Below are 15,685 nucleotides of genomic sequence, written 5' to 3' on the forward strand. Positions count from 1 at the left end.
CCTTGTCCATTTTCCTCGTCAGGTCCTCATGTACCGTCTGACACTCTTTTTTAATTACCCCTACGTCCTTTTTCATCTCCTTCTGTGTCGATTTTAAACCCTCTATTACCGCTGTGTTCTTCTTTACCTGGTCCCCCAACTCCTTTTGTCCCACTGTCAGTTGTTCTACTCCCAGCGTCAACTCCTCTATACCACCTTGCAATTTTACAGTCCCCTTTCTCACCTCTTTCTCCATGCGCTCCTTACAGTGCCTCACCTCCTCGCGCACTCCTCCGACCTCCTCACTCACTCCTCTTCTGATCTCCTCTCCCATCACTTGCATCTCCTGCCCAGATGCCACCCTCATCTGCTCCATTTCCTCCCTGTGAGCATCCAGTTTGGTTTCTACCCCCATTCTGACCCCCTCTATCTGCTGCTCCATTTGTTTAACTTCCCTTTCCGCTTGGTCCCTCATGTCCCTCAATTTGCCTTCCATACTGTTTTCTAACCCCTCTAACCCTTTTTGCATCCCTTCCATTTGATTCTCTTGAGCGGCCATTCTGTTTTCTACCCCCGTTAACCCATGTTTCACCTCTTTTATCCCGTTGTCTAACCCCTCAAAATTATTGTCTAACTTCCCAATTTTCTTGTCTAACTCCTCAAAATTATTGTCTAACTTCTCAATTTTCTTGTCTAACTCCTCAAAATTATTGTCTAACTTCTCACTGGTACCCCTCGCTTCGTCCCTCATTACCCCCATTTGGTTTCCCATTACCCCCATTTGGTTTCCCATTACCCCCATTTGGCCCTCCATTCGCCCACTATCAACCCTCATTTGCTCACTCTGAGCATCCATCCGGTTCCCCATTTGTCCCATTTTGGCTTCTAGCCTGTCCATAAGGGCCCCCATTTGCAGGAGGAAAAGGTTCGGATCCACCAGGGGCGCTGTCACGGTCGCCGGCGCGGTGACCAGCGAGGCGCCATTTTGCGCGCCTGCTACCCTCGCTGTTTCGCTCTCCTCACGTCCCTCATTTTGGTCCTGGATCGACCCTACCTCACTCTCCCCTACCGGACCCCAGCCGTCTTGATCCGCCATAGCGCGACTTGCAAAATTCGAGTTTCGTAAAACAAAACAAATTTCGGCCGCTCCAAATTTTGACCAAATTGTTTTTTTTCCTCTATTCGTTTTTTTTTTTTCCTTCAAAATTTGGTCGGGCCTCGAATCTCACTCCCGACACCAATTGTTACGGATACGACTTTGATGGTATGGTGGGCCGAGCGGGATGGCCGCCGTATCCGTACAAGTTACCCGATTGTACTCGAACGTCGACGAAGCCGCGCTATGCTGGCTCAATAGGAAAGAAAAAGAAGACACACGGCTGGATTATAATCACACAATACGACACCAGGGGTTCAGTTCTCAAGACCTCCGGAGGAGGTTATATTAAGGCGGAAAAGGTTAGATTACAGGGACAAGAGGGAAACATAGGAAGGTGGGCACTTAGACACAACCTTATATTAACCCTAGACAGACCACAGATAAACGGGACTAGGCTCACTCACACGGGGTTTGATGACAAGGAAAGCGGGTATTTGATGGCCAGCACAAGGTGCACCTTGTGCTCAGGGACAGGATGGCGCGGCCCAACAGATGCAGGAGGTCTCTCAGCGCTCGTGGGTCGCGACTTTGGTGGAGATGCCGGGGAGGTCGCTCAGCGCTCGGGAGGGTGGCGTCTTGTTCTTCCAAGCTCGGGGCGCATCTCACGTCACGTCCGGCGCGGGGCCGCGTATATCCGGCGGGGAGTCACGCCCTCGCTCGTTAGCTCCGCCCCATATGGCATCGGCCCATGGCTTCTCATTGGGTGCGGGGGTTACCGGCTCCGCCCTTGACGAGGGGCCGACAGGGAGCCCCCTTCTGGGTAACCCCGTCGAGCACATGTTCAATGGCGGCCAACCGAGCCGGAGTGAGGACGCAAAGCCGCTGTTGTTGTGGTTGTTGTTGGAGCTTGAGATGATGGGAAGAGATGCGGGGAGGTATGGGAAGGTCCTAAACTCCTACTGGTGCCATATCATCACATTCTGGTGCAACGAAGAGTCATAATTAATGGAAACAAGTCCTTAACTGACATAGATTAAGAATAACTAGCAAGATGTCCTATAATTGTCTACGTGTGGTGCGGGGGACCTGGGCACGACATTTAATGGGGGGATGAAGGGGAAGATCGGCTCTAATGGGTGTTGTTTACAGACAATGGGACTAGGGAATGGGGTAAGGGAGAGTTGGGGAGTATCGGAGAAAATAGGGGAATATTTACAAGCGGATATGGAGGCCAAATTCCATATTCGCAACAATATTCTCCGAAACCGCTCGGTGAAAAAAAATTGAAACTTGGCACGTCATCAACTCCACATGGGGTATATAGTGTGATAAGGATAACGTCATTGGTGAAGTAGTATTCCAGCCATAATTGGTTGAATCTAAATCCTTATCTGAAAAATCTGAAACTTCATATATCTGATCTGTGACCTGATGTCGGCAAAGATTTTAATTTATGAAGTTTGTAATCCATGCCAGAAACTGTGACATAATAGGGTGTGTGGATGATATGGGTATATGGGCAAAAATAGGAGTGGCCCATAATAGTTGAATAGTTGTGTGTTCGGTTAACGATGGTATGTTTGTTCAGAATGAATGTGCGAGGCGAGACTATGCGTGCTGCACGTGCCATTCTACTTTGTTCTTATTTTCCCAAATGTGCGAAGTATGCTTTGCGATGTGACGAGACCAAACTCTTTTTGTGCGAGACACTTTGGCAGCCACATTGTGTGGGACCTCGAACGATGAAAAAGTAACATATATATATATATATATATATATATATATATATATATTTAACTAAACTAATTAAATTACCCAGCTTTGAACAATAAAATAGAACAGGAATTATTTTATTAGCTATTTTCTCCTTTTTGAATTGCACAATTTTATTTTGTGCATCCCTGACATGTGCTTCACTGCCATGTTATAAATGGGGAAAACGATAAGATATGACATTGTTGCTTGTTGTTGAAAATATGAATGTGTGTGTTTTATGGCAGTCTTTGGAGTTGGAATCTTCGAATGCATGACTCTGCCTGATGATAATTATCACTGAAGTATTGTTGTAATTGTCCAGGAACAGTGTGTGTAGTATTTGAGTGATTGTTCTATTGGATTTGTAAATGTCATCAACAAGGCACTGAAATTGCTTTGGGTAGCTAAAGAAGTAGTTTGCAAACTGACTGACTGTGAAAATAAAATTTTGCACAGGAAACGTAGTTCTGGACGTTCTAATTCAAGGTCTCGATCTCGATCTTGGAACCGTAAGCGTTCCCATTCCCGGGACAGGAGGCGACGGTCCCGCTCCTACTCTCGATCCCGATCACGCTCTCTCTCTCGCAACCGGCGCCGACGTTCTCGCTCGTGCTCGCGATCAAGGGGCCGCCACCGATCTCCTCGCAGATGGCGCATGCGCCGTCCGTTTCGTCGTCGCTCTCCCTCTCCGTGGAGGCCGCCGCCCGGGCGGCCGCGCCACCCCCATCGCAGCCGCAGCCGCAGTCGTAGTCGTAGTCGGTAAGGCGATGTTTCTCTTCCTCTCTGTTTGAAGACTGAATTGTTGCTCTTGATGTTAATTTTCTGTCTTGCCAGTGCTAATGGCATGTATATTAACTTTGAAGAAGCATTAAAACTCACATAAGAGCTTAAATGATAGGAGGGAAGTGGTTGAAAACTTGGGTAGAAATATAGAATATCATGTACACTCGACCTTACAAATAGTAAATGTTTAATTTTGATTTCATTTATTTCTTTGGCTTCAAGGTAATTTTTTGTTTTGTCATTCTTCTTTTTTGACACACAGCAGTCAAGCTTCATGTAAAAGTTAATCATTGTTTCATCAAGGTGTCACTTGACTTTTAATCATTGTGCTATGGACCTGCTGATCACCCATCAGTGTTTACACTGAGCAGGATAACATAGTGAGAGTGGGACCAAGGTAACTGAACACAGTTTGTGACCATTTTAAGTATAAGGAATGTTGATCGATATTGATGCTCACGTAAAGCGATGACGTTCAAACATGGCGGAGCAAGAGGACAAACTTACGGTTCTTCAAATTATAATGGCCTTTGGCTAATGGCTTGGGTTTACAAGATGAACAAGGCTGATAAACGATTAACAAACGTGATTGTTGTGGGATTGATGGTGGCGAGACCACGTTTGCTGTAGTGGGTTAAAAAAAATTTTTTTTTACCATAGTTGAGGCTTAGTAATCATTTAATCATTTAACTGATGTAAATATAATATAATGTAAATAACATATAATAATGCAAATATAATATAATGTAAATATAATGTATAACGTATAATGTAAATATTTAATCAATATTTAATCATTTAACATCGTGATCATTTATGTCTATGCATGTGTATACGTAGTGTGTTCAAAAAGTATCCGACCTTTATTTTTTGTGCGTAAAAAAAAAAAGAAGCTAGGGAGGCGTTGATTGGTGCACGTATGTAGGCGATCCTAATGCGCACGCGTGAATTTTTTCCCACCTGCAGAAGCTGTCATTCGACGGCAGACCGCCGATGAGTGAGGACATGTAAGTGAGCGCCGTCGGATTTTCGTTTTTGACAAAATGACGGAAAAACTTGAACAACGCTACTGCATCAAATTTTGTGTTTCATCAAACTTGCATCAAAACTGCACCTTGGTTTCTGGGTCGTACCCATAAACCCAGGACTCATCGCCAGTGATCACTGTGTTGAGGAAGCTGGGATCGCTGTTCACAGTCTCCAGCATGTCCTGTGCGATCTCCAAACGGAGTTGCTTCTGCTCAATCGTTAGCAGCTTTGGTACGAACTTCGCTGAGATTCTCCTGAAGCCCAAATCCTCCTTCATAATGGAATGAACGGTGTTGAATCTTGCGGATCGTTTCCACTTGGGAATCGCCAAGCTTTACACAAAATTTGATGCAGTAGCGTTCAAGTTTTTCCGTTATTTTGTCAAAAACGAAAATCCGACGGCGCTCACTTACATGTCCTCACTCATCGGCGGTCTGCCGTCGAATGACAGCTTCTGCAGGTGGGAAAAAATTCACGCGTGCACATTAAGCGCATTAAGATCGCCTACATACGTGCACCAATCAACGCCTCCCTAGCTTCTTTTTTTTTACGCACGAAAAATAAAGGTCGGATACTTTTTGAACACAGTGTGTATATATATATATCTATCTATCTATCTATCTATATATATATATATATATATATATATATATATATATATATTTTTTTTTTTATGTGATAATTTTCTGTGTGAGCAGTGAGCAATGCACTCTGCCAACCTGTGTGGAGATGCTGATTCCGCCCAAGGCTTTGAATTTCACAACTACGTTTTGTCAGGTCCCATGCAGTGGACCAAATTTTCATTCTCCTTTAGCCCCATGTCACTTGCAGGGACATGAGTGCAGTCTGCCTGCCTTTTGGCTATGGCAATAACTTGAAAAGAGGAATACTAACTTACAGTTGTCTTCTTAATCGCTCAGCCAATTATATTCCATCTGCTATATCTGGTTCCCTGTTCAGCAAGGATATGGCTTCCAACAGTCCTGTACCATAGTACCTGATAGACTGTCCCTCAAAGTTTTTAAGAGGATCAGCACCGCATGTAACTGGGATAAACATTGTATTGTTTCCAACATTTCCAGCCATAATGCTCTCTCCATGTACACATCACTTTTTGCCATGCCCTTGTTGTCCACGTTTCCCAGCTCGTGATGCATCCAAACTGCATGCTTTCAACAGGCCACGGCATAGCCGCAGCTCCAGCCATGGCGTCAAAGGAAAAAGGAGCCACAGTCAGAGTTGGGGCTGGGGAAAAAGCAAAGCCATGGATGCACAAGAAGCATTGGCCAGGCGGTAAGAAGCACAGCACATAAAGGGAGAGGAGGAAGAAGGAGAGAAAGGACAGGGGGGCACTTGAATGGGTTTGGAAGGGCTTGGTTGCTGGTACAATGTCTCGGGATGAACAATGTGTGGGTGGGCGAGGGACTTGCAAGACCATCTGTGTGTTGTGGGAGCCCAGCGTTAATGCAGCCTCATGTAATGCACACACAGCACTTCGGTAGATTGAAGAGGCGTGCTGGAGAGCACGGCACTTTGGAGCTCGATGGCGCCAGGTAACTCCCAGCGGCGCACAGGCGTGGACAGCTGGTCAGCTTGCTAGCTGAGTGACCTCTTGACATTCCTGCTCAGAGGGACTTCTTTTTGCCTCTTCCTGGTTGTGCAGTTCACGTGTGTGTTTGTTTGCGCTTGTGTGTATTTCTTAGGGCATCTTTGACATTTGCACACTAAATGGCCTCTAAATGTGGTTAAATGTGGTACATTGTTATTTTTAAGTTGGAAGTGGAGGAATGGTTGATCAGAGTTGTGATGGCAATGTACAAAAGAGCGCGCACAGCTGTAAGGACGAAGGACGGGAACAGTGGTGAGTTTGAGGTGAAGGTGGGAGTGCATCAGGGGTTGGTACTAATTCCACTACTATTTGTAGCTGTGATGGAGGTGCTGGCTCAGAACGTAAAGGAGGGTTTACCGTGGGAGTTGTATGCAGATGATCTGGTGTTGATTGCGGAAAGTATGGATGGACTGAAGGAAAAGATGAACAAGTGGAAGGAATGTATGGAGACAAAAGGTCTGAAGGTGAATATCGGAAAAACGAAGGTGATGGCAAGTGGTAAAGCATGTGGTGAGGTGGAAAGAACTGGGAAGTGGCCATGTGCTGTGTGCAGGAAGGGTGTTAGAGTGAATTCCATTCAATGTACAATGTGAGCTGAGTGTGTTCATCAAAAATGTAGTGGTCTGAGAGGGTCATTAACCAGTGTGGCAGCTACATTCAAATGTAAGGTGTGCACAGAGGGAGCTGCAGATGGAGGAAATGTTGAGTTGGATCTTGGAGACGGCGTGAAGCTGGAAGGTGTGAAAACATTTTGCTACCTCGGAGACATGCTGAATGGAGAAGGTGGATCAGACTCTGCAACGGTTGCTCGAGTGAGATGTGCATGGAAGAAGTTTCGGGAACTGAGTGGCGTGCTGATGAGGAGGAGTGTCGTTGAAGCTGAAGGGAAAGGTGTATGCTGCATGTGTGAGAAGTGTTATGATTTATGGGAGCGAGACATGGGTAATGAACGTCGAGCAGCAACGAAGGCTGGAAAGGGTGGAAATGCGAATGGTTCGGTGGATGTGCAGAGTATCGTTGAGAGAGAGGAAGACAAATGATGAATTGCGAAAGATGATGGGAATAGAGCCTGTGATTGATGCTGTGAAGAGGAACAGGTTGAGATGGTTTGGTCATGTGTTGAGGAAGGATGAAAGTGACTGGTTGAGAAGAGTGATGGAAATGAATGTTGAAGGAAGTAGAGGACGGGGAAGACCGAGAAAGACTTGGCTAAAGATAGTGGAAGAAGAAATGCGGGCAAGGGGGTTAACAAGGAGAGATGCAGAAAATAGGGCAAAATGGAGAAGATTGTCATGGGGACCGCAAGGCTAACCCCCGCTCTAGCAGGGAAAATGGCCTTAAAATGCATGTTGTTGTTGTGTTGTTCATTATTTTTGCTGATAGCATTGTCTTTCCCCTGGTGTGTGTGTGTGTGTGTGTGTGTGTGTGTGTGTGTGTGTGTGTGTGTGTGTGTGTGTGTGTGTGTGTGTGTGTGTGTGTGTGTGTGTGTGTGTGTGTGTGTGTGTGTGTGTGTGTGTGTGTGTGTGTGTGTGCGTGCGTATGCGCGCGTGTACGTACATGTGTGCACGCGCACACTTTCTCCTGTTCCATTGGCCTTCGTGTACGCTCTACCTTTAAGTCCACCCCCATAACCCTGCCTGCCTGTTTTTTGAGCATTTACCTACCTGTTTGCAGAAGCACAACACATGTCGTAATGGGGACTTTGATCAACTTGAAGATTCTATTTTTGCCATGTTTTTTATAAAGCACTAAAAATCTACAGTTTGTACATATGATTTAGCCTCTGGAAACTTGAGATCATGGGAAAATAAAATTTGAGGATATGTACCCTTCCAAAACTTTTCACAAATTCCCACATGGGTTGATTGTGTCCTGGTGTACCGTCCCTGCACCCACCCCCAGCTGCGAGTACCGCTGCACCTGATACTGCCCGGGGCAGATGGGAAGGGTGTGGTGTTTTCAGAAGGGTGTCTTGAGGAGTGGGTTTGGGGGGAGGGAGGATTTGAAGGATTGGTGAGGGTCTTGATTGTTTTTAGTTTGGTATATTGTGGAGGGCTTTGAGTCGCGTGCTGTTTGCATGAAGAGTTCAGAGTGCATGGTGGAAGATTATTTTGAAAAAAAAATCTGAAGTGAGGGAGACGCAAAGCTTTTTTTTATACATTTGAGAACATTGCGGGTGGTGAAAGGAATATATAATGGGCAAAGTATAAATGTTGTTTTTGCTGCAATTACCCTGACAGTTATCTTGTGATACGTATCAATTACATCGGACTGGGTAACTAGCGAATATATGTGGAAGTATTTGCGTCTAGTCTAGTTGGATGCGTATTTAAACGTGCAAAGTTGTTGATTTTGCAAACCATGAAAGTTGCGGGTAAAATAAACGAACCGTCATTCTGTTATGTCATATGTTTGCATGTGTGCCTGGTTGTGCCTGTGTGTGTATGACATGCGTGTTCATATATGCGAGTAATGCCGGTGTGTCCGTATCAATGGAAGAGTGGGTGTGAGATCTGGCTGTGTGTGGTGCAGGCTGGAACGAGCAAAGAAAATCCAGGATAAGCGAGAGAAAGAAATCCAAGAAAAAGCTGAAAAAGAGGCTGCAGGTAAATTGTGTGGAGGAGTGGGGCCCGATGACGTGGCTGTCCACACATGCGGAGGCGTTCCTGTCTGTGTGTGGTGTGTGGCTTTGCTGTCCGCGCTTGGTGTGGCTTTGCTGTCCGCGCGTGGTGTGTGGCTTTGCTGTCCGCGCGTGGTGTGTGGCTTTGCTGTCCGCGCGTGGTGTGTGGCTTTGCTGTCCGCGTGTGGTGTGTGGCTTTGCTGTCCGCGCGTGGTGTGTGGCTTTGCTGTCCGCGCGTGGTGTGTGGCTTTGCTGTCCGCGCGTGGTGTGTGGCTTTGCTGTCCGCGCGTGGTGTGTGGCTTTGCTGTCCGCGCGTGGTGTGTGGCTTTGCTGTCCGCGCGTGGTGTGTGGCTTTGCTGTCCGCGCGTGGTGTGTGGCTTTGCTGTCCGCGCGTGGTGTGTGGCTTTGCTGTCCGCGCGTGGTGTGTGGCTTTGCTGTCCGCGCGTGGTGTGTGGCTTTGCTGTCCGCGCGTGGTGTGTGGCTTTGCTGTCCGCGCGTGGTGTGTGGCTTTGCTGTCCGCGCGTGGTGTGTGGCTTTGCTGTCCGCGCGTGGTGTGTGGCTTTGCTGTCCGCGCGTGGTGTGTGGCTTTGCTGTCCGCGCGTGGTGTGTGGCTTTGCTGTCCGCGCGTGGTGTGTGGCTTTGCTGTCCGCGCGTGGTGTGTGGCTTTGCTGTCCGCGCGTGGTGTGTGGCTTTGCTGTCCGCGCGTGGTGTGTGGCTTTGCTGTCCGCGCGTGGTGTGTGGCTTTGCTGTCCGCGCGTGGTGTGTGGCTTTGCTGTCCGCGCGTGGTGTGTGGCTTTGCTGTCCGCGCGTGGTGTGTGGCTTTGCTGTCCGCGCGTGGTGTGTGGCTTTGCTGTCCGCGCGTGGTGTGTGGCTTTGCTGTCCGCGCGTGGTGTGTGGCTTTGCTGTCCGCGCGTGGTGTGTGGCTTTGCTGTCCGCGCGTGGTGTGTGGCTTTGCTGTCCGCGCGTGGTGTGTGGCTTTGCTGTCCGCGCGTGGTGTGTGGCTTTGCTGTCCGCGCGTGGTGTGTGGCTTTGCTGTCCGCGCGTGGTGTGTGGCTTTGCTGTCCGCGCGTGGTGTGTGGCTTTGCTGTCCGCGCGTGGTGTGTGGCTTTGCTGTCCGCGCGTGGTGTGTGGCTTTGCTGTCCGCGCGTGGTGTGTGGCTTTGCTGGCCGCGCGTGGTGTGTGGCTTTGCTGTCCGCGCGTGGTGTGTGGCTTTGCTGTCCGCGCGTGGTGTGTGGCTTTGCTGTCCGCGCGTGGTGTGTGGCTTTGCTGTCCGCGCGTGGTGTGTGGCTTTGCTGTCCGCGCGTGGTGTGTTGCTTTGCTGTCCGCGTGTGGCTTTGCTGTCCGCGCGTGGCGTGTGGCTTTGCTGTCCGCGCGTGGCGTGTGGCTTTGCTGTCCGCGCGTGGCGTGTGGCTTTGCTGTCCGCGCGTGGCGTGTGGCTTTGCTGTCCGCGCGTGGCGTGTGGCTTTGCTGTCCGCGCGTGGCGTGTGGCTTTGCTGTCCGCGTGTGGCTTGTGGCTTTGCTGTCCGCGCGTGGCGTGTGGCTTTGCTGTCCGCGCGTGGCGTGTGGCTTTGCTGTCCGCGCGTGGCGTGTGGCTTTGCTGTCCGCGCGTGGCGTGTGGCTTTGCTGTCCGCGCGTGGCGTGTGGCTTTGCTGTCCGCGCGTGGCGTGTGGCTTTGCTGTCCGCGCGTGGCGTGTGGCTTTGCTGTCCGCGCGTGGCGTGTGGCTTTGCTGTCCGCGCGTGGCGTGTGGCTTTGCTGTCCGCGCGTGGCGTGTGGCTTTGCTGTCCGCGCGTGGCGTGTGGCTTTGCTGTCCGCGCGTGGCGTGTGGCTTTGCTGTCCGCGCGTGGCGTGTGGCTTTGCTGTCCGCGCGTGGCGTGTGGCTTTGCTGTCCGCGCGTGGCGTGTGGCTTTGCTGTCCGCGCGTGGCGTGTGGCTTTGCTGTCCGCGCGTGGCGTGTGGCTTTGCTGTCCGCGCGTGGCGTGTGGCTTTGCTGTCCGCGCGTGGCGTGTGGCTTTGCTGTCCGCGCGTGGCGTGTGGCTTTGCTGTCCGCGCGTGTTGTGTGGCTTTGCTGTCCGCGCGTGGTGTGTGGCTTTGCTGTCTGCGCGTGGTGTGTGGCTTTGCTGTCTGCGCGTGGTGTTCCTGTCACACATCAATGTAGTGTGATCACATGGTGTGCTGGTGTAGTGCCTTTGCACTATTCTGACTTGTATCTATGCACAGAGATTGTATTAAACCTCTTATGTTGGGAGATAAATGAGTTTAAAAATAGTGGAGAGCTGTTCTCGCTCGGCAGCCCTTCCTCCTCATCTTGTGTTATATAGTGACAGTCATGAGAACATGGACCTGCATTTTTACATTGTGCATTATGTTCTAAAGTGCACTTTTGTGTTTTTCGTTGCACTACTTAAATGGTGAATTTCTCAACGGGAAAATGGAAGGGGCAACAAACCTCAGGTTAAACAAACGAAAAGGGAACTTTCTGTTAAACGAACTTTCTGTGATTTTGGGAAGATTAGGTTTTGCTGGATTTTTGGGGGGGGGGGGGGGGTGGGGGGGCTATGTCATGTAACAAGTTGAATGAGGAGTTGTATTGTAAGGGAGGTTATTGTTTAATCGAGGCGCACAGAAGAACGAGATAATAGTGGATAAAATGGCAACGTACTGACAGTTGGATACATGCAAAGGAATTAACATGCAAGAGAGGGAAGGAAACGCATTAGCTTCCCAGGAAGGGGGATGACTGCCAGGAAGAGGGTTGAAGTTGTTAAGGTTAATGGGGGTGGAAAATATCATGTGTTCAGATGGAGGATGAAGTGAGATCGTGGTGCACCGCCTGCCTTTGCAGCTCTTGGGGAAGAGTGGGATCAACCAGCCTCAGGAAGGTGGTTCCACAAACAGTGTAAACCAATAGAGATGTTTGTTAAACATGGATTCTCGGAGTTTAACCAGGATGGGATTATTGAACCAACATGTGCATTGGAGGTGCTGGGATCGATCAGAGGGTTGAGAGGGTTGAGAGAGAAGAGGGACCTAGGTTGGAGAAGAGGCCACCAACCCGTTATTTTCTTCTGGGGGTTATTTTTTTTTTGGGGGGTTGGGGGATAACCTAGTAATTGACCTTAAGGCTTTCATGTTCCAAGCACCACCTGCTGATTGTTTTCATTGCAAATTTATTGCTGTTAATATTCTGTGAGTATTGAATTGGCCATTTGAATTAGGGATCAAACCTGGGTGCTTCAATTTGCTGAATGTTCATCATTATGAACGTAATCTTTTTTAAATTGTTTAAATTCCAAGCAGCACAATATGGTTTTCACTTATCAGTAGGTATGTACATTCCTCACGTACAGGATATAAGAGTGCACAAGGTGATCCATATCGATTGTAAAAAGATTTGCGTGACAATGTTAAAAACTTTGTCCAACATTAAAGAGAGTTAGCTGCGAAGTCATAGTTGGAACACAAGAGATTGTTAGGGTGGTGCATTAACTCTTTTGATTGCTGGTGATCTATTTGTCTTGTTTAGTGAACTGAATGCCAAGTGATGTACAATCATCGCCTGAACACGTTGCTTGCATTTTCTGCCCACAGTACTTCGTGCTGCATCCGAGAAGGGAGTTCCTGCCGTATTGGCCTCTGGGAACACGTCTCTCATGGGGGCTGGAACAGTCAGTGGTGTTGTTGGGGTTTCTACTGTTGGTGCTCCTGGTCTCCTCGGCGCTGCCGGGATGCCTGGGTTATTGGGTCCCGTCCCGAGTTTGCTTGGACCGGTGGGAGGACTCGGGATCCTTGGTTCTGGTGGAATGAACATTGGAGGGATGTGTACTGGAGGGCGAACAGGTGTAGGTTTAGGAGCAGGTCTTCTTGGAATCGGTGGTTTTGGGTCTGTAGGCTTAGGGCTTGGTTCAACCGTTTTAGGTGGGGTCGGGCATGTGGGTGTTGGAGCTGGTGGAAATGAACCAAACGTATCTACAGGCATAGACCCTCAAGTCATCCTGGTTGCACAGCTCGCTGTTTTGCAGGCACAAGCTGCAGCTACAGCAGCGGCAACCTCCGGGATCGGTGTTTCAACAGGGATCACAAACCCGACTCCAACTCTATCTCTATGTTCCCCTGGAGAAGGACTTCTGCTGAAGAGTGTGGAAGTTGGTGCGAAAAAGAAGAAGCTCTGGCAAGGCAAAGATGGTGTGAGTTGGTTTTTCTGTCTTTGCGGTCGTGTCTGTGTCCAGGCCCATGCTGTAAACTACAAACTGAGCTTGCGGCATCTTTGTCTTGGAGTGTGCATCGTTGGCCCAGCCTTACTGTGTACTTGGGCACCTTCACAGTGGGTATACGTGTATCATTTTGGGCTTTATTTTGCTTTCCTCTTTATATTATATATTTCCTCTTTATATATTTAAACATTATATAAAGCTCATGGGAAGACCTTGTACATGTACCACTTTGGGACAACATCAGTAGACATCGATATCGTTTAATATTAATTGCAATGGACATGGCGACATGCATTAGGCGACAACCGTGTCAAGAAGTTTAGTCACTCACACTTTTAGGCATTAACATCAACCATGGTCTTGGTCTTGGGCAAACCATATATCCAATTTGGCCTCTTAAGCCAGGTGCCAAATGGACATTCACTGTTCGGCAGAGTTTTTCTTTGGCAAATCTGAAATTTTATCAACTCACAAGGACTTCATCTACAACCTGGAGGACTGCTATCCCCTTTGGGCTGACGTGCCCTGCCTCATGCCTTGCACTTCTTGTGGTTGCAGAAACCAAGGCCCTCAAAATCATAGGAATCTCCCCCGATGAAGATTAATCTCTGGGCCTGTTACTCTTGCATTTCAGACAGGTTGATGGCCTCTGTCTTCTACCACCTCCTTTCTGGCATTTCCTTGATCTGCCTACTCCCTTCCCCCATGTATCTGCAGGTCACATGTGGTCTGCTGCTAATGCACTTTTGGTGAAACTCTCAAAACCCAGGCTCACTGCTTACCTTCACTCATTTGTTCCTCTTCCCTCTTACCTATGGAACCAACTTCCTCAGTTTGACTCTGTTCAATCCCATTACTTTTTCCTGGGCTTGAAGATGGCTGTTCAAGCCAAGATGATGAGATTGCCCGCAATAATTCTTCTGAGGGAATGCTTTCATTTATGGATGGAAATGAAAACCAAAACATTGCTAACAATTTGTTCATGTCTGACGAAGCATATTTTCATCTGTGTGGCTTTATCAACAAGCAAAATACTCGTTTTTGGGCAGCCGAAAACCCAAGAGAAATGCACATGAAATTGTTACACAGTCCCAAAGTCACAGTGTGGTGTCCACTTTCGTCGTTCGGCATCATAGGGCCTTACTTCTTTGAGAACGATAACGGAAATGCCATCACTGTTACTGTAGCTCGATATACCGACATGGTTTCTAACTACCTCTCCAGCGAATTAAACAGATTTGTAGAAGTGAGCCCAATGACGTAGTTTCAGCAAAATGGTGCAACCTCCCACACCGCCAGTGTCCATGACTACTGTAAGGGCGCTCTTTCCAAAGCACGTCATTTCCAGAAACGGCGATATTCCATGGCCAGCGAGGTCACACGATTTGACTGCATGTGATTATTTATTGTGGTCATATCTAAAGGACAAAAGTGTATGTTAACCGTTCACAAACTCTTCATGAACTTAAGGAAAACAGATGTGAAATCAATGATACTAGAAAAATACCTGTGCTACGCATGGGTGGGAGGCCAGAAGCAAACAGTCAATGCAGATACAGTGAATGCTAAAGCATGAAACCAATAAATTCCACATTCCTGTAGCACCTTCAGTCACACGTCAGACACGGACAGCAAGTTCGTGAAGGACTTCCATGAAAAACGTACCTGTTCGCAAACAAACGGATACGTTCACGTATAGAAACATCGATCGTGGGTCCGTGGCGAATCTGCATATGGCGATGCCAAAATATCAGAAATTGAAGGCTTTTTATTTTATTTTAAACGATTCATATAAACGTCCGTTGAATCACATCACACGCAAATCATCAAAATCAGAACAGTATCTTTAGAATTTCAATAAAAGCCACATCACTGTTCATATCGGTAAATATTATTCCATCGTGTTTCAAATCGTGATCGATAATCGTGTTCACACCGATCGAGATTTAACGGATGTTTATATAAATCGTTTAAAAGAAAAAAACGCCTTCAATTTCCGATATTTAGCCTTTTCATTTGGGCCTCCCAATTGAAGCCCCGCCCATACGGCGGGTACCGTTGCTCGACGTAAGAAGATGTCAATGAACGTCATGCGAACGCGAATGTTATGCGGGAGTCCAAACCTGAGAATGCTGGAGACTAAAGCTGAAATTGGAAAAACTAAATAGCCTATTTTACTCCTGGGGATCCCAGGATTATCCACCGAAAATATCTTTGCGATCGGTTCAGCAGTTTTTACGGTACCTTCGAACGGACAGACAGATGGACATTTGGTGAATTATAGTGAGATTATCATGGCCATGTTGCAGAACGTCATAAATAATTGGCGTCCAGGATTTGAGGAATGTGCCAGACGAAATGGTGCGCATCTCCTAGGTCTTTTCCACAAATAAATGGTCATGTTTGTTACTTTCTTTTAAGAATTTGTTTTGAAATGCAACTTTTTATTACCTTTACACGAGTCTTAAAAATAACCTTATTTCTGGCTCACCCTGTATTTATCTACCCCAAACACAAGGTGATAATGAAATGTACAATTCTGAAAGTGATCATCAAACGAGATTGTTTTGTGGTGAGAGGAGGATCCTGGAGGGCGAGGA

At 47.8% G+C, this 15,685-nt stretch overlaps 2 protein-coding genes across 24 annotated transcripts in view; one reads left to right on the forward strand and one right to left on the reverse strand.

Moving 5' to 3' along the window:
- The window catches only part of GNB1L (G protein subunit beta 1 like), a 567,228-nt gene that overhangs the window by 219,169 nt on the left and 332,374 nt on the right, over positions 1–15,685 (reverse strand). The gene's annotated exons all lie outside the window — the stretch shown is intronic.
- Positions 1–15,685, forward strand: part of LOC137425297 (uncharacterized) — a 96,215-nt gene that overhangs the window by 78,843 nt on the left and 1,687 nt on the right. For 10 of the 23 annotated variants that reach the window (XM_078776499.1, XM_078776500.1, XM_078776503.1 and 7 more), the window contains 4 exons: positions 3,290–3,592; positions 5,825–5,938; positions 8,787–8,860; positions 12,463–13,058. In XM_078776499.1, coding sequence (XP_078632625.1) covers positions 3,290–3,592; positions 5,825–5,938; positions 8,787–8,860; positions 12,463–13,058 — 1,087 coding nt within the window. Of the gene's footprint in view, positions 1–3,289; positions 3,593–5,790; positions 5,939–8,786; positions 8,861–12,462; positions 13,059–15,685 lie in introns of all 23 variants that reach the window. The other 13 variants (XM_078776510.1, XM_078776509.1, XM_078776511.1 and 10 more) reach the window with 3 other exon arrangements.

Source organism: Myxine glutinosa, chromosome 4 (genome assembly GCF_964187855.1).
Source record: "Myxine glutinosa chromosome 4, kmMyxGlut1.1, whole genome shotgun sequence".
Taxonomy (NCBI): domain Eukaryota; kingdom Metazoa; phylum Chordata; class Myxini; order Myxiniformes; family Myxinidae; genus Myxine; species Myxine glutinosa.